General features: G+C 43.8%; 3 protein-coding genes and 1 non-coding gene across 4 annotated transcripts in view; 1 reads left to right on the top strand and 3 right to left on the bottom strand.

Moving 5' to 3' along the window:
• sgcg (sarcoglycan, gamma) overlaps positions 1-10,790 on the bottom strand; it is a 17,833-nt gene extending 7,043 nt beyond the window's left edge. The window contains exons 1-5 of the mRNA XM_062553020.1: positions 10,525-10,790; positions 5,648-5,842; positions 3,957-4,058; positions 2,440-2,527; positions 1-15 (exon numbers count right to left, since the gene is read on the bottom strand). The exon at positions 1-15 is cut by the window's left edge and continues 105 nt beyond it. Coding sequence (XP_062409004.1) covers positions 1-15; positions 2,440-2,527; positions 3,957-4,058; positions 5,648-5,842 — 400 coding nt within the window. The 5' untranslated portion in view covers positions 10,525-10,790. The remainder of the gene's footprint in view (positions 16-2,439; positions 2,528-3,956; positions 4,059-5,647; positions 5,843-10,524) is intronic.
• A 2,742-nt stretch (positions 10,791-13,532) lies between these two features.
• Positions 13,533-16,787, bottom strand: rps25 (ribosomal protein S25). The gene is made up of 5 exons (XM_062552634.1): positions 16,683-16,787; positions 15,905-15,997; positions 15,608-15,791; positions 14,123-14,225; positions 13,533-13,570 (listed from the first exon to the last, which is right to left on the bottom strand). The coding sequence occupies exons 1-4, from the start codon at positions 16,683-16,685 to the stop codon at positions 14,125-14,127; spliced, it is 381 nt and encodes a 126-aa protein (XP_062408618.1). The 5' UTR covers positions 16,686-16,787; the 3' UTR covers positions 13,533-13,570; positions 14,123-14,124.
• LOC134100280 (small nucleolar RNA SNORA18) lies at positions 15,100-15,235 on the bottom strand. Its single transcript, XR_009941241.1, has one exon. It is a non-coding gene; the product is annotated as a small nucleolar RNA SNORA18 (small nucleolar RNA).
• Positions 16,788-16,978: 191 nt separating the features above from the next.
• trappc4 (trafficking protein particle complex subunit 4) lies at positions 16,979-18,662 on the top strand. Its single transcript, XM_062552633.1, has 5 exons — positions 16,979-17,187; positions 17,315-17,489; positions 17,593-17,696; positions 17,808-17,934; positions 18,185-18,662. The coding sequence occupies exons 1-5, from the start codon at positions 17,013-17,015 to the stop codon at positions 18,261-18,263; spliced, it is 660 nt and encodes a 219-aa protein (XP_062408617.1). The 5' UTR covers positions 16,979-17,012; the 3' UTR covers positions 18,264-18,662.
• Positions 18,663-19,284: the final 622 nt, after the last annotated feature.

A 19,284-nucleotide genomic window follows, 5' to 3' on the forward strand; every position in this document is an offset into this window, starting at 1 on the left:
GCACTTTCTTGGGCCCTGAGAGTAGAAACAGACCAGACACACTGAGGATCCTCATTCCATGAAGCCACAGCTGATTTGGCTTCCTACAGTATTCAATCATAGAAGTATAAGTATAAGTATGAGTATGAGTATGAGTGTAAGTGTAAGTGTAAGTGTAAGTGTAAGTGTAAGTGTAAGTGTAAGTGTAAGTGTAAGTGTAAGTGTAAGTATAAGTATAAGTATAAGTATAAGCATATACTCTTTTGATCCTGTGAGGGACATTTGTTCTGTGCATTTATCCCAATCCGTGAATTAGTGAAAGACACACTAGCACAGTGAGGTTCAGCACACACTAACCCGGACCATTGAGCTGCCTGCCATAGCAGTGCTCGGGGAGCAGTGAGGGGTTAGGTGCCTTGCTCAAGTGTGTGTGCATGTGTGTGTGAGGGGTTAGGTGCCTTGCTCAAGGGCACTTCAGTCGTGGATGTGGGTATGAGAGAGCAGTGCTCAACCACTGCCCCCACCCACTCTTTTCCAACTGGGGAGAAACTCTCCGGTTACAAGCCCGTAGGCCTAACCAGTAGGCCACAGCTGCCCCTAATCTATCAAATATACATCTTTATCCATGGGTGCTTTCGCATTTCATGACCGATTTTACTCCAAAAACGCCCGAGGAGACCATAGATAGAACATAGATAGAATAGATAGAATAGATCAGAACATTTGGAATGAAAGGGAGGAAACAAACAAACAAACAAACGAGCCATCCCCATCTAAAGAGATGCAGTGAGCGAGTTTACTTCCTGGTTAATTGCATTAATGCTTATAAAATGCTTCTTGTATTACATTGTTGAGCATCATCCACCATACAGCTGCCGAATCTGTACGGTGCTACAGTACAACACTGACTGGAATTATGAAAGAAAATCCATCAGACATAGAATGAGGATGAACAGGGAGCAATCCCATGCCACAGGCCACATCTCCAAGACCTCATTATATTCCTCACAGATGCAGAAATCTAGTCTGATTTGATTTAGCTTATAGCAATAATCCAACATTGTCACCGGTTATAAATGTAAATAATTAAACCAATCTCATTATTCCCTATTTAAACATGATAATTGGTGGACAGAAATAATGCTATTTCTCTAAATACTGAATCTCCTTTAGATCCAGACATTTGGTAGAAAATTATCAGAGGAGTCCGAGTCCAATAGTGACAGAATCAGACAGATACATGCTGTATGACAAAAATGAAGGTTTTGGATTTAAAACAGACTTTTGTCGCCAAATAGGGAACAGCTTGGGAGTCATCCAAAGGACAAGGCGCAAAAGAGCAGGTTTCTGTTTCAACATCCTGTAATCAATAATCTCTCTTATAAGACTGTACAGAGAGTCCAGTCTGGAATGAATTGAGCATTTCTACACAGTTTTTATTTTTATTATTATTATTATTTTTTTTATTAAAGGCCTCCTGTCAGACCTGCATCATTTCAGGCCAATAAATGATCTCACTGGAGGAGAACTATGAAGCCCGACAGTCAGACAGCCATATATATATATATATATATATATATATACATACATACATAAAGAGTATTACGTCATATTTTTCACTATGTGATGACAAGCACATTGTCCATTTCTATACTCCCCCCCAGGCCAGGCCAGGCCCAGCGAATGTATTTGGCCATTTTGTGTCTGCTTTAATTGCGGAGGTGTCCTCTGTCCTGACCGGAGACTGGGACAGCCATCCCTCTCCAGACCTGGCCCGCTCCAGGGTACCTCTGGTCTACAGAGGATGTGGGGTGGACCAGACGATTCGGTCGCCGGCTAACGGGAGGCTTCATTAACATATGAATAAGCTGAGATACGGTAGGCAGGTACAAGGGGAAGGAGACGTTGATGATGTCAGATGAGGCTTGTGCCAGAGGGTTCGTAGTGCAGTTATGCCAAATGAGTCCATTTACTACCACCCCCATTCCAATTGAATAGAGGAAGAAATGCTTCTGCACTGGTAGGACAGACAAATGTGTGTGTGTGTGTGTGTGTGTGTGTGTGTGTGTGTGTGTAGTCTGATGAAACTAAGTGAGAGCTACAAACACTACTCTTGTAGTATGAATGTATGAATGAATGTGTGTTATGTGAATGCATGAATGCAGACTTCATGTGTGAATGTGTGTGTGTGTGTGTGTGTGTGTGTGTGTGTGTGTGTGTGTGTGTAAATATCAATGTGTGGCTACTAAGTATATGGTAAAGACTATACGTGTGTGTGAGTGTGGATGTGGATGTGTGTATGTTTGGGAGACTGGGTAACTATCTCTCTCTCTCTCTCTCTCTCTCTCTCTTTGTGTGTGTGTGTGTGTGTTTGGGTAACTGGATAACGATATGTCTCTCTCTCTCCCTGTGTGTGTGTGTGTGTGTGTGTGTGTGTGTGTGTGTGTGTGTGTATCATACCCACAGATAGCCGGCCCGTCACGTCCCCGTTCTCATTGCGAGCATTAAGAGAGACGTCCTCAGTGGAGTCCACCAGAAGCTCAGAGTCCTGCATAAAACAACACAGCACGGTTCCCATGTGCACAGTCAAACACACTGCACTTAGAAATGACACTCACCACACCAGAGGCATCCATTTCATTTGAGACACACTTAATCATGTTTACCAGGCAGAATCCACAAACCCAAAGAACTGCATATGTAATATGCATACATTTGCATTGCGACCACTCAAGAGTGCAGAGGGAGTGTTTTTTTGTTTTGCTTTTTTTGAGAACAAAATTGACAGATGATTGTACACAGTCATAAATATCACAGAGGTAAACAAATAAATAAATGAAAAAAATAAATAAATAAACAAACATACTCCTACAGGAATTCTGCCCCATTATCACTTCAAAAGACTGAGATAAAGCACCTGATCGCTACGCAAAGTGTCTGTGGGCTTCAGTGATGAATTGGCCCATAAAAAGGGCATTTGTTTCCACTCCAACCCAACCGTCTAAAAGGGCGAAAAAACGGAGAACGGCACGGCCCGAGGCTCTTCCCCTCTCACCCCCATAAAGCACGCGGCCCGAAGTCCTTCCACTCGCACCCCCATAAACCATTTCCACCCGGCCCTCTCTCTACGCCTTATCGGCCCGACTGTTCTCTCAACACATTACTCTCTCAAATAAGAAACACACGGCTCTTTATGGCAGCGGGTCCACTAAAACAAACTCAAAACAACCGCGGACTACAAATGGGTTTGAAATGGGACTGCTGGAGATAAGCCGTATTTATCGTGCAGGGTAGTTTTCTCCAGGCCTGGACTCCGACTGAGACGGGGAGATTTAGAGGCTCTGGACTTGTTGCACCTCTGCCAATCCCAGTTCCCTTTACTGATAGCCTCTCTTATGCATCTCTGTGCTTTGGATGCCACATTTTGCCTATTTTCTTCACTCTTACGGCACTCTATCTTTTTTACATTTTCCTAGAATTGTTATTAGAATTGCTTTAAAAAGCTTAAAATTATAGATAGATAGATAGATACTTTATTGATCCCCAAGGGGAAATTCAAGATGTTTACCATGGAAGTCGCTTTGGTTAAAAGCGTCAGCCAAATGTAATGCAATGTAATGTAGGAATCCCCATAAGCTAGGACAAAATCTGTATTTCTCTCTACATCTTTCTTCTCAGTATTTCATATTGTTGGAGTGTTTTAAATAAACACACACTCCTCTCATTACTCCAACTTGCTTCAGGTTGTTGTGTTTAGTATGCACTACATTTTTTTACTTTTTTTTTTATTTGTTCTAATATGTTGCTACCTAAACCCTGTGAATCCATGCACATAGATAAAATATAAGGGTTTCTGTTTGATAGAGTGTGAAACAGAACAACAGCCTATAGGTGTGTGTGTGTGTGTGTGTGTGTGTGTGTGTGTGTGTGTGTGTGTGTGTGTGTGTGTGTGTGTGTGTGTTAGATGGTCTGCTCACCTCTCTCGAGTGAATCTCCTGTGCATACAGTGGGAAGAGGAACTCCGACTCCCCCTCCAACCTCACTCCATCAGGGTTCACCTGGAGAAGCCCCATTCCGTCCTGTAGTCACACACACACGCGCGCACACACACAAGCGTGCACACACACACACACACACACACACACACACACACACACACACACACACACACACACACACACACACACACACACACACACACACACACACACACACACACACACACACACACACTGTTCAGCATCTTCAGCCGACAGTAGGGTCTCAGGCAGGCTGAAAGAGAGGCTGAAAGAGTGCAGTGGTGGAGAGGCATTTGCATTCCAAAGCGCGAGGGCTTTGATCGGCCACCCTGTGGCAAATAACCTGCGCTGCGCTGGCTTACATAACCTTCCACAAACACCACAACATCCCCCTCAATTCCAATCACAGCCGCCTGCGGCAAATCCAATCCAAATCTTATCAGTGCTGGAAACCTTTAAGGGAGGTTTTTCCGCTGGTACAATACCTTTTCTGGAAGCCAAATAGAAAAATTCATAATCCTATTAGACTTCTGAAAAAGGCCTATTCCATTGCGTAAGATCTCACACACTGGGTGACATCACTGCGTGAAAATCAGAGAGCGTATTGTGGTCTCAGCTGAGGCGGACTAGGTGCTCTGTGTGCAGAATAGCCTGCAGGGATACGACTGAGGGGTCACTCAAAAGAAGAGATACGGAGAGCCTATACAGACACAAAGCTGAGGCATCCTCAGGCTGTGGGGATGCGGCCATTATTCTGAGCCCCCATTCATCTTAATATACCTTCAAAAAGCCCAAATGTTTGTTTGTTTGTTTTTTTTTCTCCAGAAAACTTTTGCGGAAAAACAACTTTACCCCGGGGTGACATGACCGTGAACCTGCTTTTTTCTTCACGAGAGCTATTCAAACTCCCCCTTGAGCATTAGAATCCAATTCCGTCTCCGGGATCCAGACTGACACTTCATTTCTCCCATCACTCCATCACTATAGTATACTATTGTACTCATAACACCTTAAGGCTCCTCACTCTCCCATACATTTACGCCTAGTATACGCCTCAAACAAGAAATAATGCAGTTCCTCAGAGCATCTATATGTGTATATACAATAATTATTTTTTATCTATCTTATTAACCCTGTTCATTATTGCTATTTTCCCTAAAATAATCTAGCATTGTTCGCACTTAGCATTAAGTCGCTCCTCTGGTCTGTCCTCATTCTTTCCTCTCCTGATTAAAGATAAAGACAAACACATTCACCAGGGGAAAAAACACTGCTTACACCTACACCACTATGAAAGTTAAATATGTCTTGTGTGTGATTTGTTGTTCTGTAAATTTGTTTGTTTATGTCTTGGTGTCGTAGGTACGCTCGCGACTACACCACTCTGTCTGGCATCTTGTGTCTTTTGTGTCAAAGTCTTGTGTGTGGAGCGCTTTGGATTGCACTTGTGAAATGCGCTATACAAATAAACTGACTTGACTTGACTAATGTAGTCTGACCAGCTCTTTAAATTGTTCACTGTTAAATTAACTATGAGATTGTTTTTATTTGTTTTTCGCTGTGAACAAAAGCGTCTGCCAAATAGCATTACCATAATAACCATGTAAGCTCAGCTCTGGTGGCTGGAGTGGCCTTCTCCCCACACGTACCGTGTTGAACCACATGACGCGCACGATCCAGATGGTGAGGGCCAGGTTGATGACCAGGATGACCAGGAGGATGAGGATGAACAGGTACAGGCAGCGCTTCCTCCAGCCGTAGATGCCGATGGTGTACAGGTACTCGGGGACGGTGTCCGGCACGCCGTCATCCCCCGTGGTGGTGACATACTGCTCCCGCACCATCTGAAGGATGGAGGAGGAAACACACAACACAGGGCTGAAGGAGACGGCGCCTTACAGTCATTTCCTGTGTATCAGCCGCATTGTGTATAAGCCGCAGGACAGTGTATCAAACAAATTAAAAGAAACAAAACCATACCACATTTATTGCCCCATGTATTTTAACCTCATAGCTGAAGAAATCTAGCAAAATCAATGTATAAGCCGCGGCTATAGTTGGGAAATTACAGTATGTATAGTGTCAGTACTGCTTGACTAAAGCTCCATGAATGAACTTGGTCTCTCCAGCTCCCCTACTGCTCTCTCCTGTCCTCGCCCTGACTACTCTCTCCAGCTCCCCTACTGCTCTCTCCTCTCCTCACCCTGACTACTCTCTCCTGTCCTCGCCCTGACTACTCTCTCCAGCTCCCCTACTGCTCTCTCCTCTCCTCACCCTGACTACTCTCTCCTGTCCTCGCCCTGACTACTCTCTCCAGCTCCCCTACTGCTCTCTCCTCTCCTCACCCTGACTACTCTCTCCTGTCCTCGCCCTGACTACTCTCTCCAGCTCCCCTACTGCTCTCTCCTCTCCTCATCCTGCTACTCTCTCCTGTCCTCGCCCTGACTACTCTCTCCAGCTCCCCTACTGCTCTCTCCTCTCCTCATCCTGCTACTCTCTCGGACGGGACTGAGCGAGAGAGATGAAGTGTCGAGGGAGAATAAAATGAAAAAAAGAGAGAAATAAAACTAAAAGTATTTGTTTAAATCCGGACCAGAGACGGCAGCGCTGTGTCCACTCATTGTCCCGTATGACCAGGGGACGAGGACGGACCGCAGAAATGCAGCACTGCCCCCTGGGGGGGTCTGGTGACTTTGACGAGGGCGGTAACATTTATCTGATTAAACAACCTCTCCATCCATACACATACACACACACACACACACACACACACACACACACACACACACACACACACACACACACACACACACACACACACACACACACACACACACACACACACACACACACACACACACACACACACACACACACACACACACACACACACACACGGTTTCAGCTCATCCATCAGGCCTGAGGGCCTGAGTGAAAGGCCAAACAGCCAGCTCACTCCCGTACCAAAGTGTTCGGGGGCAGACACTCGGGCGGAAGCAGCGGAGAGCCAACAGTCACCTGGCTGAAACCTCCGTCTTTCTGAGCTTGCTTTGATTTTGCTATAGGCTTTGGACATAAGGGATTCAACTGTATTTCTGAAAGTGTGGTGTGGATTAAATAGACGCTGAACTGTATAACTGTGTGTGTGTGTGTGTGTGTGTGTGTGTGTGTGTGTGTGTGTGAGTGTGAGTGTGAGTGTGAGTGTGAGTGTGAGTGTGAGTGTGAGTGTGAGTGTGAGTGTGAGTGTGTGTGTGTGTGTCCATTTGGATGAGAGTGGACTGTTCAACCCTGAGATTAGATATGATGGATATTAATGTGTATGTGTGTGTGTGAGTGTGAGTGTGTGTGTGTGTGTGTGTGTGTGTGATAGCAGGTGTGTTTTGAGACCACACGCTGTAATGCTTGAGTTGGTGAAATATTCTCCCTAAAACCCCCCATCAATATCAGAACACCCATTTATCCCCAAACTTGCCTCATCTTCCTCCTCCTTGTCACACCCCCCAGTGAAAGCCATACCTCTCTAGTGACATTCATGGATGCCGTGTCAGGCTGTTGTGCTTGCGGAATGGCTTTATTTCCCTCCTAAATGCATGAGGCAAGTCAGACAGGGCTTGAGAGGTAATGTATGGCATCTACCTGCTGCCAATACAAACCATCGGACTCTGACAGAATAGGAATGGAGGACTTAACTTTAGTACCTGGTGGCTTGAAACATGAATATCAAAAACTCAAAGGTGAACACGAAGAAGCAAATTGTGAAATGCACTGTTCACTCAAATGAAATCAGCAAAAGGACGATGTATTCTCATTGTGCACAGGGTTTTTGAACTTTGATGAATTTCAAAACATTGTTTGCCTTTACATTTATTAATTTAGCAGATACTTCTATCCAAAGTGACTTACATACATGTATGTCAATTATATTACAGGGATTGTTTTCCTCAGAGGAACTCGGGGTGAAGTGCCTTGCTCAAGGCCACAGCGGTGGAAGCTGGGAATTTAACCCACAACTTTTCAGGCTACTGCCTGCATGCTAGTCCCGCTCCTTAGCCACTACGCTACCACCCTTTCTAAATTCTACAGAAACATCATAAATCAAAGAATTGTTCTTAGACTCTCTCAGATAACTCATGGTTCTTTAACAGCCTGAAAAGTTATTCTGAGATGTCAAAGCATTGATGACTCGGGTCTATGAGAAACCCATTTCTTGCTGTGTCAGTAGAAAAACTCTTGAGCTCTCGATCAATGAAGCCACACACGCCATTACCCTACCGGGCAGTGGAAACTTAAATGTTGAAACATTCGCTTACATTTCTCATCGAAAATAATAAATCAAAGAACTACTCAAAGAGCATCAGATTAGTCATGGCCCTTGCCAAGATTTATGGTTCAGTGGCCTGTTCTGGAGGGTTCTATTAAGATTCTGAGATGCTGAAGATTGTGTGGCCTAATAGAAGCCTGTTTTTCGCTGTTTCAGTCGGTTTAAGAGTCAAACATTCTGGATCAATGAATACACACACTTACACAGTCCATTAAGCTGTTCTACAAGCCATACCCGCCCCACTCAACCCAACCACACACACACACACACACACACACACACACACACACACACACACACACACACTCACACACTCAAACACTCACACACTCACACACTCACACACACTCACACACAATAAGATGATGAATGTGACTCTTTATATTGTTAAGAAATAAGGCACTATTAAAAACTAATTCCATCTTCATCCTGATGGCAAATTGTTTTTGTGTTTTTGAACCGCCCAGTGTGGTAATAAGTAATATCTTATCTCCAAGAAGCACAAGGTAGAAATCTGAAGCTAATGATGTGTGAAATAGCTGAGACATGAACTTCCCTTGGAGTAAAATGGATAAATTAGCAGGGATATGCCATTGACCTGAATACACAATGAAGTTACAAGTGATTACCCACTAGTGGTGGTTTTATACTCTCTCTGTTGTTTCACAAAATAAGCAATCTCAATGAAGGGTGGTTAATGAGTGAAAAGAAAGACGTAGTAGGCTAGACAGAAAGAGTAGAACTAGAGGAGGCGGGCAAAGAATACAAAGACAAAGAGGAAGACGTTGACATCTAGTAGAGGACATTATCTGGTTTGGGTTAAATGTTAATGGATCCTTAATGGACCTCCCCACACCATTAAAATCTATTTATTTTAAAAGGTAGAATTAAGTAAAGGCCAAGCTGAACGCAGAAAGCACTGGAGGCAACCTCTCTTTATGTGCCAGCCAACACAGCCAAACCACACTTACCATAGCAACCCAAATAAACATTCTTCCCATTTGCCTTTTATTGCTTAGCAAGCTTTTCCCTCCTCGTTCTGAGCATATTTCACAATCCCACAAACTGGATTAACTATCCAAAGCAAAGGCTCGATATAGAAATGACTTAATGTCTCCATTTTGTGTTACTCAAGAGCCACTGAAGAGGTTCACAGTAGGCTACTTAACCCAATACAGGAGACAGACTGAGCTGAGTTTATCTAATGTGTTTCTGCACCTCTGGAAGCTCCCTGCTCCGCGGACATAAACAGTGTTTAGTGGTTCCGCTGCCTCAGAAACACGTTAGCTAACGACCGACTGTTAGTCTTTTAGCTCTCCAGATCTGCTCCTGCCTCTACCACACCTAGTCGCTCCGCCTGCTGCTGGGATAAGACACGAATGGAGATTCTCAGAGACACACTAATGACTATCATGCCAGTTTGGATTCATAAAGTCCTCAGGCGATACACTGTTTCTGCCAGACCAGGGACTGACCAGACCCAACCCTTCTGCTTGTGGGGACTGTCCAGACTGTAGGCCAGAAACCTTCCACCCCTCACCACCACACCCCCACACACACACACCCACACTCTACCCCACTGTCCTCAGACTCTGACTTTGATCCTGTCTATTGGCTTTCAAGAACAACGCTACAGCATGCTACAACATAATCATTTGTTACAGAATAGTAGTTGTCCAGGAGCCCTTCGGTTTTATGGAACTTTCCTGTCTGTGACTGACCACTGCTGTCCGGATAACTCCGCACATGTGTAAACTCTAAAAATAGATCTTGGGATTACACCGTCAAAGGAAAAGGAACAGTACAACAAAGAGCACAAGCACGTTGAGTGAACCAAGGAAATATACAGCTGATATAAACACACACAAGACATTCTCTCATATTAACTGAGGCATATAGCCTACTGATAATTACAGATTAACACTCACAGCATTTTGCCAAGACTGCATTTGGATTAGAATCACTTTACTCTCAGTTGTTTATGAATTGGCTAAGCTTTCATTCAAGGGTTCTGAGGAGGAATGTCAACAGGATGTCAGTAATAAGCATACTGTGAGACATGCACGTCACATCTAGAATGGAAATAAAAGTTTGGAGGTGGTAAACCATCAAGCATAGATGCAGAAACTACTGAGGATTCCTTTTCAAAACAAAAAAATTACACAGAAAAACTTGAAGGGTAATAGAAGACACCATGTTACCTACCCTTGTCGTTGTGGGCTGCGATGCAAGTCACTCAGCTCTCCTCTGATGAATGTTTGTGTGTGTGTGTGTGTGGTGTGTGTGTGTGTGTTGGCAGAGACAGCGCTCCTGCGCAGCAGCAGCAGCAGCAGACGCCGGAGTCTTCTTTCACACACCCCACGTCTGTCAAGCGTTCAACAGCTGCGTGTCATAAATCTCCTTCCACAGGATCTGCCCCCAGTAACTGCCCCTGTACCCGGCAACGCTGCTGACAGTGCCCCTACCCCTGCTTCCGCCGGCTCCAGTTGCCCCTCTACTCTCTCTCCCTCTCTCTCTCTCTCTCTCTCCACTGTCACTCTGCCCAAGAAAGAAACTATTTTCCCTCCGCTCTGACTCACGAGTTACTTCACTGCCGCGCAGCCTAAAGTGAAAACACACTGACACACACACACACACTGCTCTGACAGGAGGGAAAGAAAACACCACACAGACATACACACACTCACACATCCACTGTGTAGAGCCTCTCAGAAGCCATTCAGAGCAGCTGGAGAGGAGAGAAAAAAAGAAAGAAGAACAAAACAAAAGAGTAAGCCAGGGAGAAACAGGAGGGAGAGGTGCGGAGCAAGAGAGAGAGGAGAGAGAAAGGGAAAGAGAGAAGACAGAGAGGAGAGGGAGAAAGGGAAAGAAAGAGAGGGAGAAAGGGAAAAAGAGAGAGGAGAGGGGGAAAGAGAGAGAGAAAGGGAGGGAGTGATAAATGTGCTGCTCGGTCTGGAAGTAGTATTTCCCTGCCCCTGTGCTGGCGTCCACAGCGTTGTGAGTCACCCGCAGGCATGAGGCATGAAGCACGGGCCTGATGAGTGAGTTCAGCTCACTCACCACTTCTCCTGCGCTGCACGGGCCGAGGGGATCGGGGGAGAGGGGGGTTGGTGGCTGTGTCTATTTAACTCAGCTCTGGAGCCCCACACACACACACATACACACACACACACTAACACATGCTCGCTGCTGCCGAAAAGAGGCAGCTATGTTGCTATGCAAGCCGCCCCAGCTAAAATAAGACAGAATATTAATAGCTTGTGCTCCAATAAGTGGAGCTATTAGGGAGGAAACAGGCAGCGGTGTTGTGTTGTGTTGCGTTGCTATGGATGTGGTCATGCATTGCAGGAAACAGAAACCCTTCATTTATATGATTTCAAGTGATTATTATATAGGTCACCATAAGCATGATTTAGCTACAATAACTGACATTACATTAAAAAAAAGAAAAGAAAAAAAAAAACCCTCCACACACTATATGGGTTGCTTCCTGATGTCTGGGAGATTGGAGATTGGATTAAGATCTTAAAATGGATATGCGTCCAGCACCCAGCCCATCCAGGCACTCTCTTTTCCAAACATCCTTTTTGAGTGACAACACACAGAGAACAAAATCAGGTTTACGGTCACAGCAATGAGATTTGTACCCGTCTGTCCCATCAGACCAAAAGCATGAAGACAATGAAAAGTTTGCCAGAATATCCTCTATAATGGCCAGTGCATTATAATGGAACATCAGAGTATAGTTTCTTCTGTTTTTTTTTTGTCCCATCACTTAGGGAGAAAGTTTATCAAGCTTCCACTTCACAAGATAATAAACTACTAGAATAAGGAGGCAGGAGACACATTTGGACAGATGCAAAAAGAGCAGTCGAGACTAAAAAACCTAGACAGAGCTAGATGCCAGCTCAACTCCATGGAAAAGTCGGTGGCACATCTGTCACTTCCGCATGCTGGCAGCGACGGCACCCCCGTGCAAGACTGCCGCACCACCACTCGTGGCAAAACCGGCTGATAACATCCATCATACGGCCCCTGTGGGCCCTGGAAGGAAGGCACAACCGTACATCTTCTCTCAGCAAGTTCTGAGCCCAGCTCGCCTATATGCTACAGGCCATACAGGTATCATCTCAGGTGTCTTTGTTGATGAACGGACTAGTCTCTCCAAAACTTTCATTGAGAATATCCATAAAAAAAGAAACAAAAGTAGTCACAATCCCTAACTTTAGTCCATTGACATACTCAATTGATATAATTAGCACTACTACCAGCCTACGCCTGCCTGTCTGTGGTGGCGCCCAGTGTGAGGCTGCCAGAAGCCACACTCACTATGGCTCATTCTTATTCACTGGTTTTGAAGTTCATTCCTCAAAGCCCTGCTGCTGAAGCAAGTATGAAATGCTACCCTCTGCTGGTTAACACCTGAAACTGCTTTGGGTTGACCACTATCCTCTTCACTAAACCCTTTGCACTGGGACCTGCACTTAGGTCAGATTTAACTTATGACTATCAGCCAAAGGTCATGACCTTCACAGTGAGCTCATGCATCGCAGTACTGCCATTAGTCTATCAAGCAATATTACCTATCCAGCCTACAGCAGTAGATTTGAACACTTGTAGGCATAAGCACATTAACCAAGCAATACTACTTTCAGCAGGCTTTCCACAATGTTACTTCCGTATTTTAGAAGATGTGTAGTTCATATCAATCAAGTTCAAGATCCAAAGAGCCACAAATACTTTGGAAGCATGCGGTCAGCTAGCTAATGGCATCCTAGGTCTGCCCTTGACTGATTGCATGGTGAAATGTTGACTCTATGGTTTGTGCACGTCTTTGTTTTAAGCTCCAAGGGATAGTTGCCTCACCAACTCAGTCAAATGTCAGCCTTTGTGAATTCTTAATGACACTGAACTTGTGTCTTCAAAGGCTTCATAGACAGGGTACGGCATGTTTATCATTAAATACCTGGTCACGTCCAAAAGTTGTGTACTTGAAGACTTTAGTAATAAGTCCTGGCTTCTGAGGGCCTACAAGCTACTCAGTGACTCTTGCATAAATTAGGCAGACTGAATAACTGAGCATCTATGGAGTGGATCCCTACAGACCAGAAGGCAAAATCCATCGCAACTTTGAGAAACTGATGCATGCATTGATATGGAATTACAAATGAAAAGTGCAAGTAAAAAATTTTTTTTTGTTTGTTTTTATTCAATTTTCCATTTACAAATATCCAGGCAACGGCATCAGAATCTGAGGGGAGAAAGGGAAAAAAGGTTTGTCAATACAAGACATCAGATGGACATACTTAGATCAAATTCACAGTATTTCCTAAACTAGTGACTATGGCCATGCAGAGACTATATAACTGAACCCAAAGGTATTCATGACTGGTTTTGGACCAACACTGACCATGCAGTATGGCAGTCACACACAATGAAAAAGGGGCAGACTTCTGCATCCCAGTTTGCAGAAAAAGAATGCATCCATGCATCATGGCCAAAGTTGAAGAATTCAAAGGCCACTTTGCAACAATGAATATTAAGATCCTAGGCAAAATTACTCAAATGGATCTTTACTAATGTCCAAAAATCAAACAATGACCACCCTGATTGATGCACCCTTTGATCCATTGATCCTTCAGGCTCATACCAAGATGTGTAAAGTATATTTAGTGTGTGTGAGTATGGTGTCCACAGGAAATATTACATGTGTAAAACACCTACAGATTAGCAGTGTACACATCAAGTCTGCAGGTGCAGCAGCTTGTGTCCATGACCATATAGGTGTGATTGACAGACATACCTTTACGCTTCCTTGACAACAACGCCACCCTCCTCATCTGTGCCCTTGGTATTACGTGTGTAGATGACCTGAGCTCTGTGTTTGGAGACCAGCTTGATCATGCCTGTGGGAAAGACAACAATATTACCATCAACACTCGATACAATGGGTGTGGATACAAATTTAATATTCAAACCATCATTATTCATGCTACCCTATTTTGAGAGGGGGAAATTATCAAGAGCACAAGGTGGATAGTTTCTGGTCTGTCCGCTATGGCAATGCAAGGGGCATCCATCAGAGGTAGTCAGGAAACATTTTAAAGAATATTTGCCCATGCTACTGTAATTGAACGGCTGCAATTTTTCCACGCATTAGAAACACCAAAACGGAATATTAATATTGGTGTAGTATAGTCTCAAACTGCTAACAGGTTGTTCTGACTATCCAAGCACACCAGCAGGGGTGTACATGAGTGGACCACAAGTGAAATCGTTATGGTTATGTTGGCTTGTTCATTTTACTGGTAGGAAGACAAATTCTCAGCCAGTTGAACTGATGGCACAGCAGCAGCTTATGAAAATCCTTTCTCTCCTAAATACATTTTGTGGATCTGCAAACTGAGGCCTTAATGTTGACAACTGAAATTACGTGTCAATAAAATCTAACAAGCCATTATTTTCCAAAAACCTCAATTGGTGGCAAATGTCCGTACATCTGCTTGCTATTTTAGAACAGTCTGGAGTGGAGCTATTATGCTGTGGACCTCCACACCCTCTAGTTAATGCAATACAAACGGCAATGAAATCCATTTATCAAGACAAATAACCATCAATCTGAACATTCTGTATTGCATCACACTGTTCAAACCCTGCAAATAAGATATTTGTGGGCAGCAGTCATCACTTTGCTATAAGAAGGACAAAACTATAGCAAACTTTTTAAGAATCATTCCAAAAATGAGGGAATACCATTCCTGTTGTAACACCCAGTTGGAACTTTGTATTGTAGTTTTTTGGCCCACAAGGTTGATTGCAACAACCATGAGGGTAAAGCGATACCACAAATTTTATTTTTGAGGCGTTTCCAACGATAAGACCCTACAGAGAGGGGTCCATCGGGATAGACCTCAAATATAACTCCGGCTTATGCATAATTACACTGCATAACAGAACAAACCATTTAACAGGCTCAAGTCTAGCAATACCAACATTTTTTTTTCTTCATCTTTTGCGGGTTCATGAACCCTGGGACATCTGCATGCTGTGTGCACATCGCATGTGTGAAATGCAAAGATTTTCACTTAGTGTGAGCCGTGCCGGACCTGTGCATTGTGGGCTGGCAGAGTGCCAGCTCTACCCGGCCAATCCCGGTGCCAGAAACCCAAATCGACAGTTGCCACGCAGACGCAGATAATTCCTAGGGTTTAAACTACGCTTTGGGCGACTTGACCAACACTGGCACTAGACCGTGACTGGTCTCCCATCACACAGCCCCCATCGTTACCTTTGCCCAGCAGCTCCAGGAGAGCAGCCCTGGCCAGGGAACCTCTGATCTTCAGCCTCTCAGACACCACTGCGGGTGTGATCAGCTTGTAGTTGGGCACCTCTTTGTACAGCTTGTCGTAGGTGGCCTTGTCGAAGAGCACCAGGTTGTTGAGCTTGTCCCTCACTTTTCCCTTGGACCACTTCTGCTCAGGGACAAAAAAGTAAAAAAAAAAAAAAAAAAAAAAAGTTAATTCTGGTTCATTGCAAAGCTTTGAATGATGGAGTCATGCCTTTATAGTTAAGCTAGAAAACGAACCTTCTTCTTGGCCTTGCCTCCAGACTTGTTGACTGGGTCCTTGTCCTTTTTGGACTTCCCAGAGTCCTTCCCCTTTTTGGCGTCCTTGGGAGGCTGTAGAAGAATATACAAACAGTGTCATTAGACATACAGAATTATTCAAGTTCATGTGTTTTTTGTCCGCAGGGCCGCAGGTTTTTCGATGGATGACATCTCTACTACACACAGACTACATATCAGACATTGACAATTTACACCTTTGGATTCTTAAAGTAGCAACTATAAAGGTCGGTCGCTGACAATAACTACCGATAAGTCTACAAAGTGAAAAAAATATAAAGCTACATGGAACTGGCCTGGCCTGAGCTAGCCAGCGGCTACCATTTCCTAACAGCAACTCACTAAGCATTCACGGAGTTAAAACTATGGGGTGGTTAAGATCAATTTTAACAGGAGTGAATAACAGTTTAGTGTTGAGAACTTGTGCATACCAGCAAATAGTTAACAATTTTAGCAACACGAACGGTGATTAAGAAATAGCACCAGAAGCCACCACGTTTCCATGGCTAGCTATACGCTAATGCTAAATCCAATGTACTGCCTTTTGCCCACACGCTACAGAGCATGCCGCAGTCGGGGTAAACTTCTAACATAACTGTTAGAGTCTGGAAGGGACTACGATGTTTCATTTGGACATATTTTGACAATCGAGATGCTATAAATCCAAATTCACGCTTATTTCTACAACATGTACAGAAAATCGGTACTTTAAAGAAAAAAATCTCCCAAAAACACTCACCATGATGCTGCTCAGTCAAGATGTCGGAAAGAAAGGAAATGGCACAAGCGCGAGGCCCAGAAGACACCGCGAGCATCCGGGAGCTGACGAATGTCTTCATGGGAAACGAAGTATTTATGAGACCATGTCGCCAAATATTTTATCTAACATTTTGATAAGGCTTGTATCCTCTGTCTGGACATCATATTTTACGTACACATGTAAAATTCGTAGTGTTCTAATAATATCTATTCACCTTTACAGTTAAAAGCAACTGATTTATTTTACCATTGGTCATGGTCACGTGACTCGTGAACAAAGTTGTCAGCTGAGCTGGGTTGGTAGGCGAAAATGGCGATCTTCAGTGTGTATGTTGTGAATAAGGCAGGTGGACTAATCTATCAGTATGATAATCATGTTCCTAGAACTGAGGTCGAGAAGACCTTCAGTTTCCCCCTGGATTTAGTCTTGAAGATTCACGACGAGAAGGTTGTTGTCTCGTTCGGTCAACGGGATGGTATCAGAGGTGGGTTTTTGTGGCAGGCTAGCTAGTTGACTCAGGCTAACTATTCTGCAGGGTATCATTGTAAGAACCTTACATCAACAGTATTATTTACCATAGTTAAACAGTGATATGTTTGAATTATTTCCAGTGGGCCATGCTGTGCTGTCGATCAATGGCGTTGATGTGAATGGCAAGTTTACAGCGGAAGGCAAGGAAATCCTTGAATACCTGAAAGAGCCAGCCAACTATCCTGTGTCAATCAAATTCGGCAGGGCTCGCCTGAGTTCTAATGAAAAGTTGATGCTTGCGTCAATGTTTCATTCGTAAGTAGATCCAGCCATGATATCAATTGTTGTTATAGTTGCAACCACTGCTCGAACTGGCATAACTTTGAGAGTTGATTCCCTCTGTTCCCATACCCATCAGGCTGTTTGCAATTGGCTCCCAGCTGTCACCAGAGGTTGGCAGCTCTGGAATTGAGATGTTGGAGACTGATGCCTTCAAACTGCACTGCTTCCAGACACTCACAGGTTCGGCCAGTTTTGTATTTCATGTATTGCATGGAAATATAATATATAACCTCTATAAATATAACCATAGCCATAACCATAAATATAACCTCTGTGTCTGTTTTGTGACAGGTATAAAGTTCATTGTGTTGGCAGACCCCAGGCAGTCGGGTATTGATGCTTTGTTACGGAAGATATATGAAATCTACTCTGACTTTGCACTGAAAAATCCCTTCTACTCTTTGGAGATGCCAATCAGGTAAGATTTACCTCAGTTTAATCTGTGTATAAGTGATGACTGATCTATTTACTTACAGAGATGACTTAGTCAGCTAAAGGCCAAATCCATATAAGTTTGTAATGTGTGCTGTGTACCACTCCATTCATATCTCATCAATCTTGTGTATATTACACAGTAGCATATTATAGTGTTGTATTATAGTGGATGTGTGCTATTCACAATATCCAACTTAAGTCTCCTAATCATTGACCCAATAAATGTATTTCAGGTGCGAACTATTTGACCAGAATCTGAAGGGTTCATTGGAGATTGCAGAGAAAGCCGGTACCTTTGGGCCTGGTTCTTAAACTGAACTAGGAACTGAGAGGGATCAAATACCTCAGGCCTCAGTGTTGGCATACCTGCACAGTCACCGCAAACATCTCATCTCCATCCTGTGGTTATTCTCATTATCATGGATTTTGTTGGGAAAGATGGCAAGAGTTGTGAACTGGGAACTTTCCAATGGCACGGCAGATTTGTCCTTCAAATTTTGTGACATTTTTGTGACAACATTATAAGTTGCAGTGTTGTCAAATTAAGGTGTGCTCCCTGTCGGTGTTTTTGTTTTGTTTGGAAGGTGAACACAAAGTCTGTTAATGTTTATACTGACGTTTGCCTGTGCTGAAAGGTTTATGTCAACATATTTCACTGTAAATACTCTGTAACATTCTGTCACTTTTGTACATAATATAATAATAATATGCCTGCAGTCTCTGTGTGATATATGCTGTTACATCATTTCATTTGTCTGTGAAGTAGATACTGAAGACCAACTTCCCACACTAAGGCTCCTTCTCAACCTCTCTCCTCGATGCTCAGTCCTCCAGGCTCGTTCCCACTGATCTATAGAGAATACTGGATAGACTGTCCCATTGTTGCTGCCCCATCATTCTTTTTTTGTATTTAAAAAAAAAAAAATGTTTTGGCTTTTTACCTTTATTAGAATAGGACAGTAGAGAGAGACAGGATGTTGGAGTCGGACCTGGGTCCCTGTGGGCTCTCAGACCCGTACATGGCCTGTTACGCTGTAGCGTGTTGCACCACAGCGCTCCCCGCCCCATCATTCTTTATGTAGATCAATGGGAACAGGGAACGAGGAAGGAAGGGAGGATAGATATATAGACGAATGAGAGAGACCCTAAGAATGAATAAGTACTCGGGGAGCACAGACCTCTGCTAAGGCCAAATGCAGTATATCTCATAGAAGAAGCTAAAGTAAAATAACAGTTGTTGAGACGTGCTGTGAGTCAGAGCAGTGCAGAGCTAATTTGAATGGTCTTGGTCCATTCTACTGTAATTTTCTATTAGCCGCGCTTACACATTGAT

The sequence above is a fragment of the Sardina pilchardus genome, chromosome 13 (assembly GCF_963854185.1).
Source record: "Sardina pilchardus chromosome 13, fSarPil1.1, whole genome shotgun sequence".
NCBI classification, from domain to species: Eukaryota; Metazoa; Chordata; class Actinopteri; order Clupeiformes; family Clupeidae; genus Sardina; species Sardina pilchardus.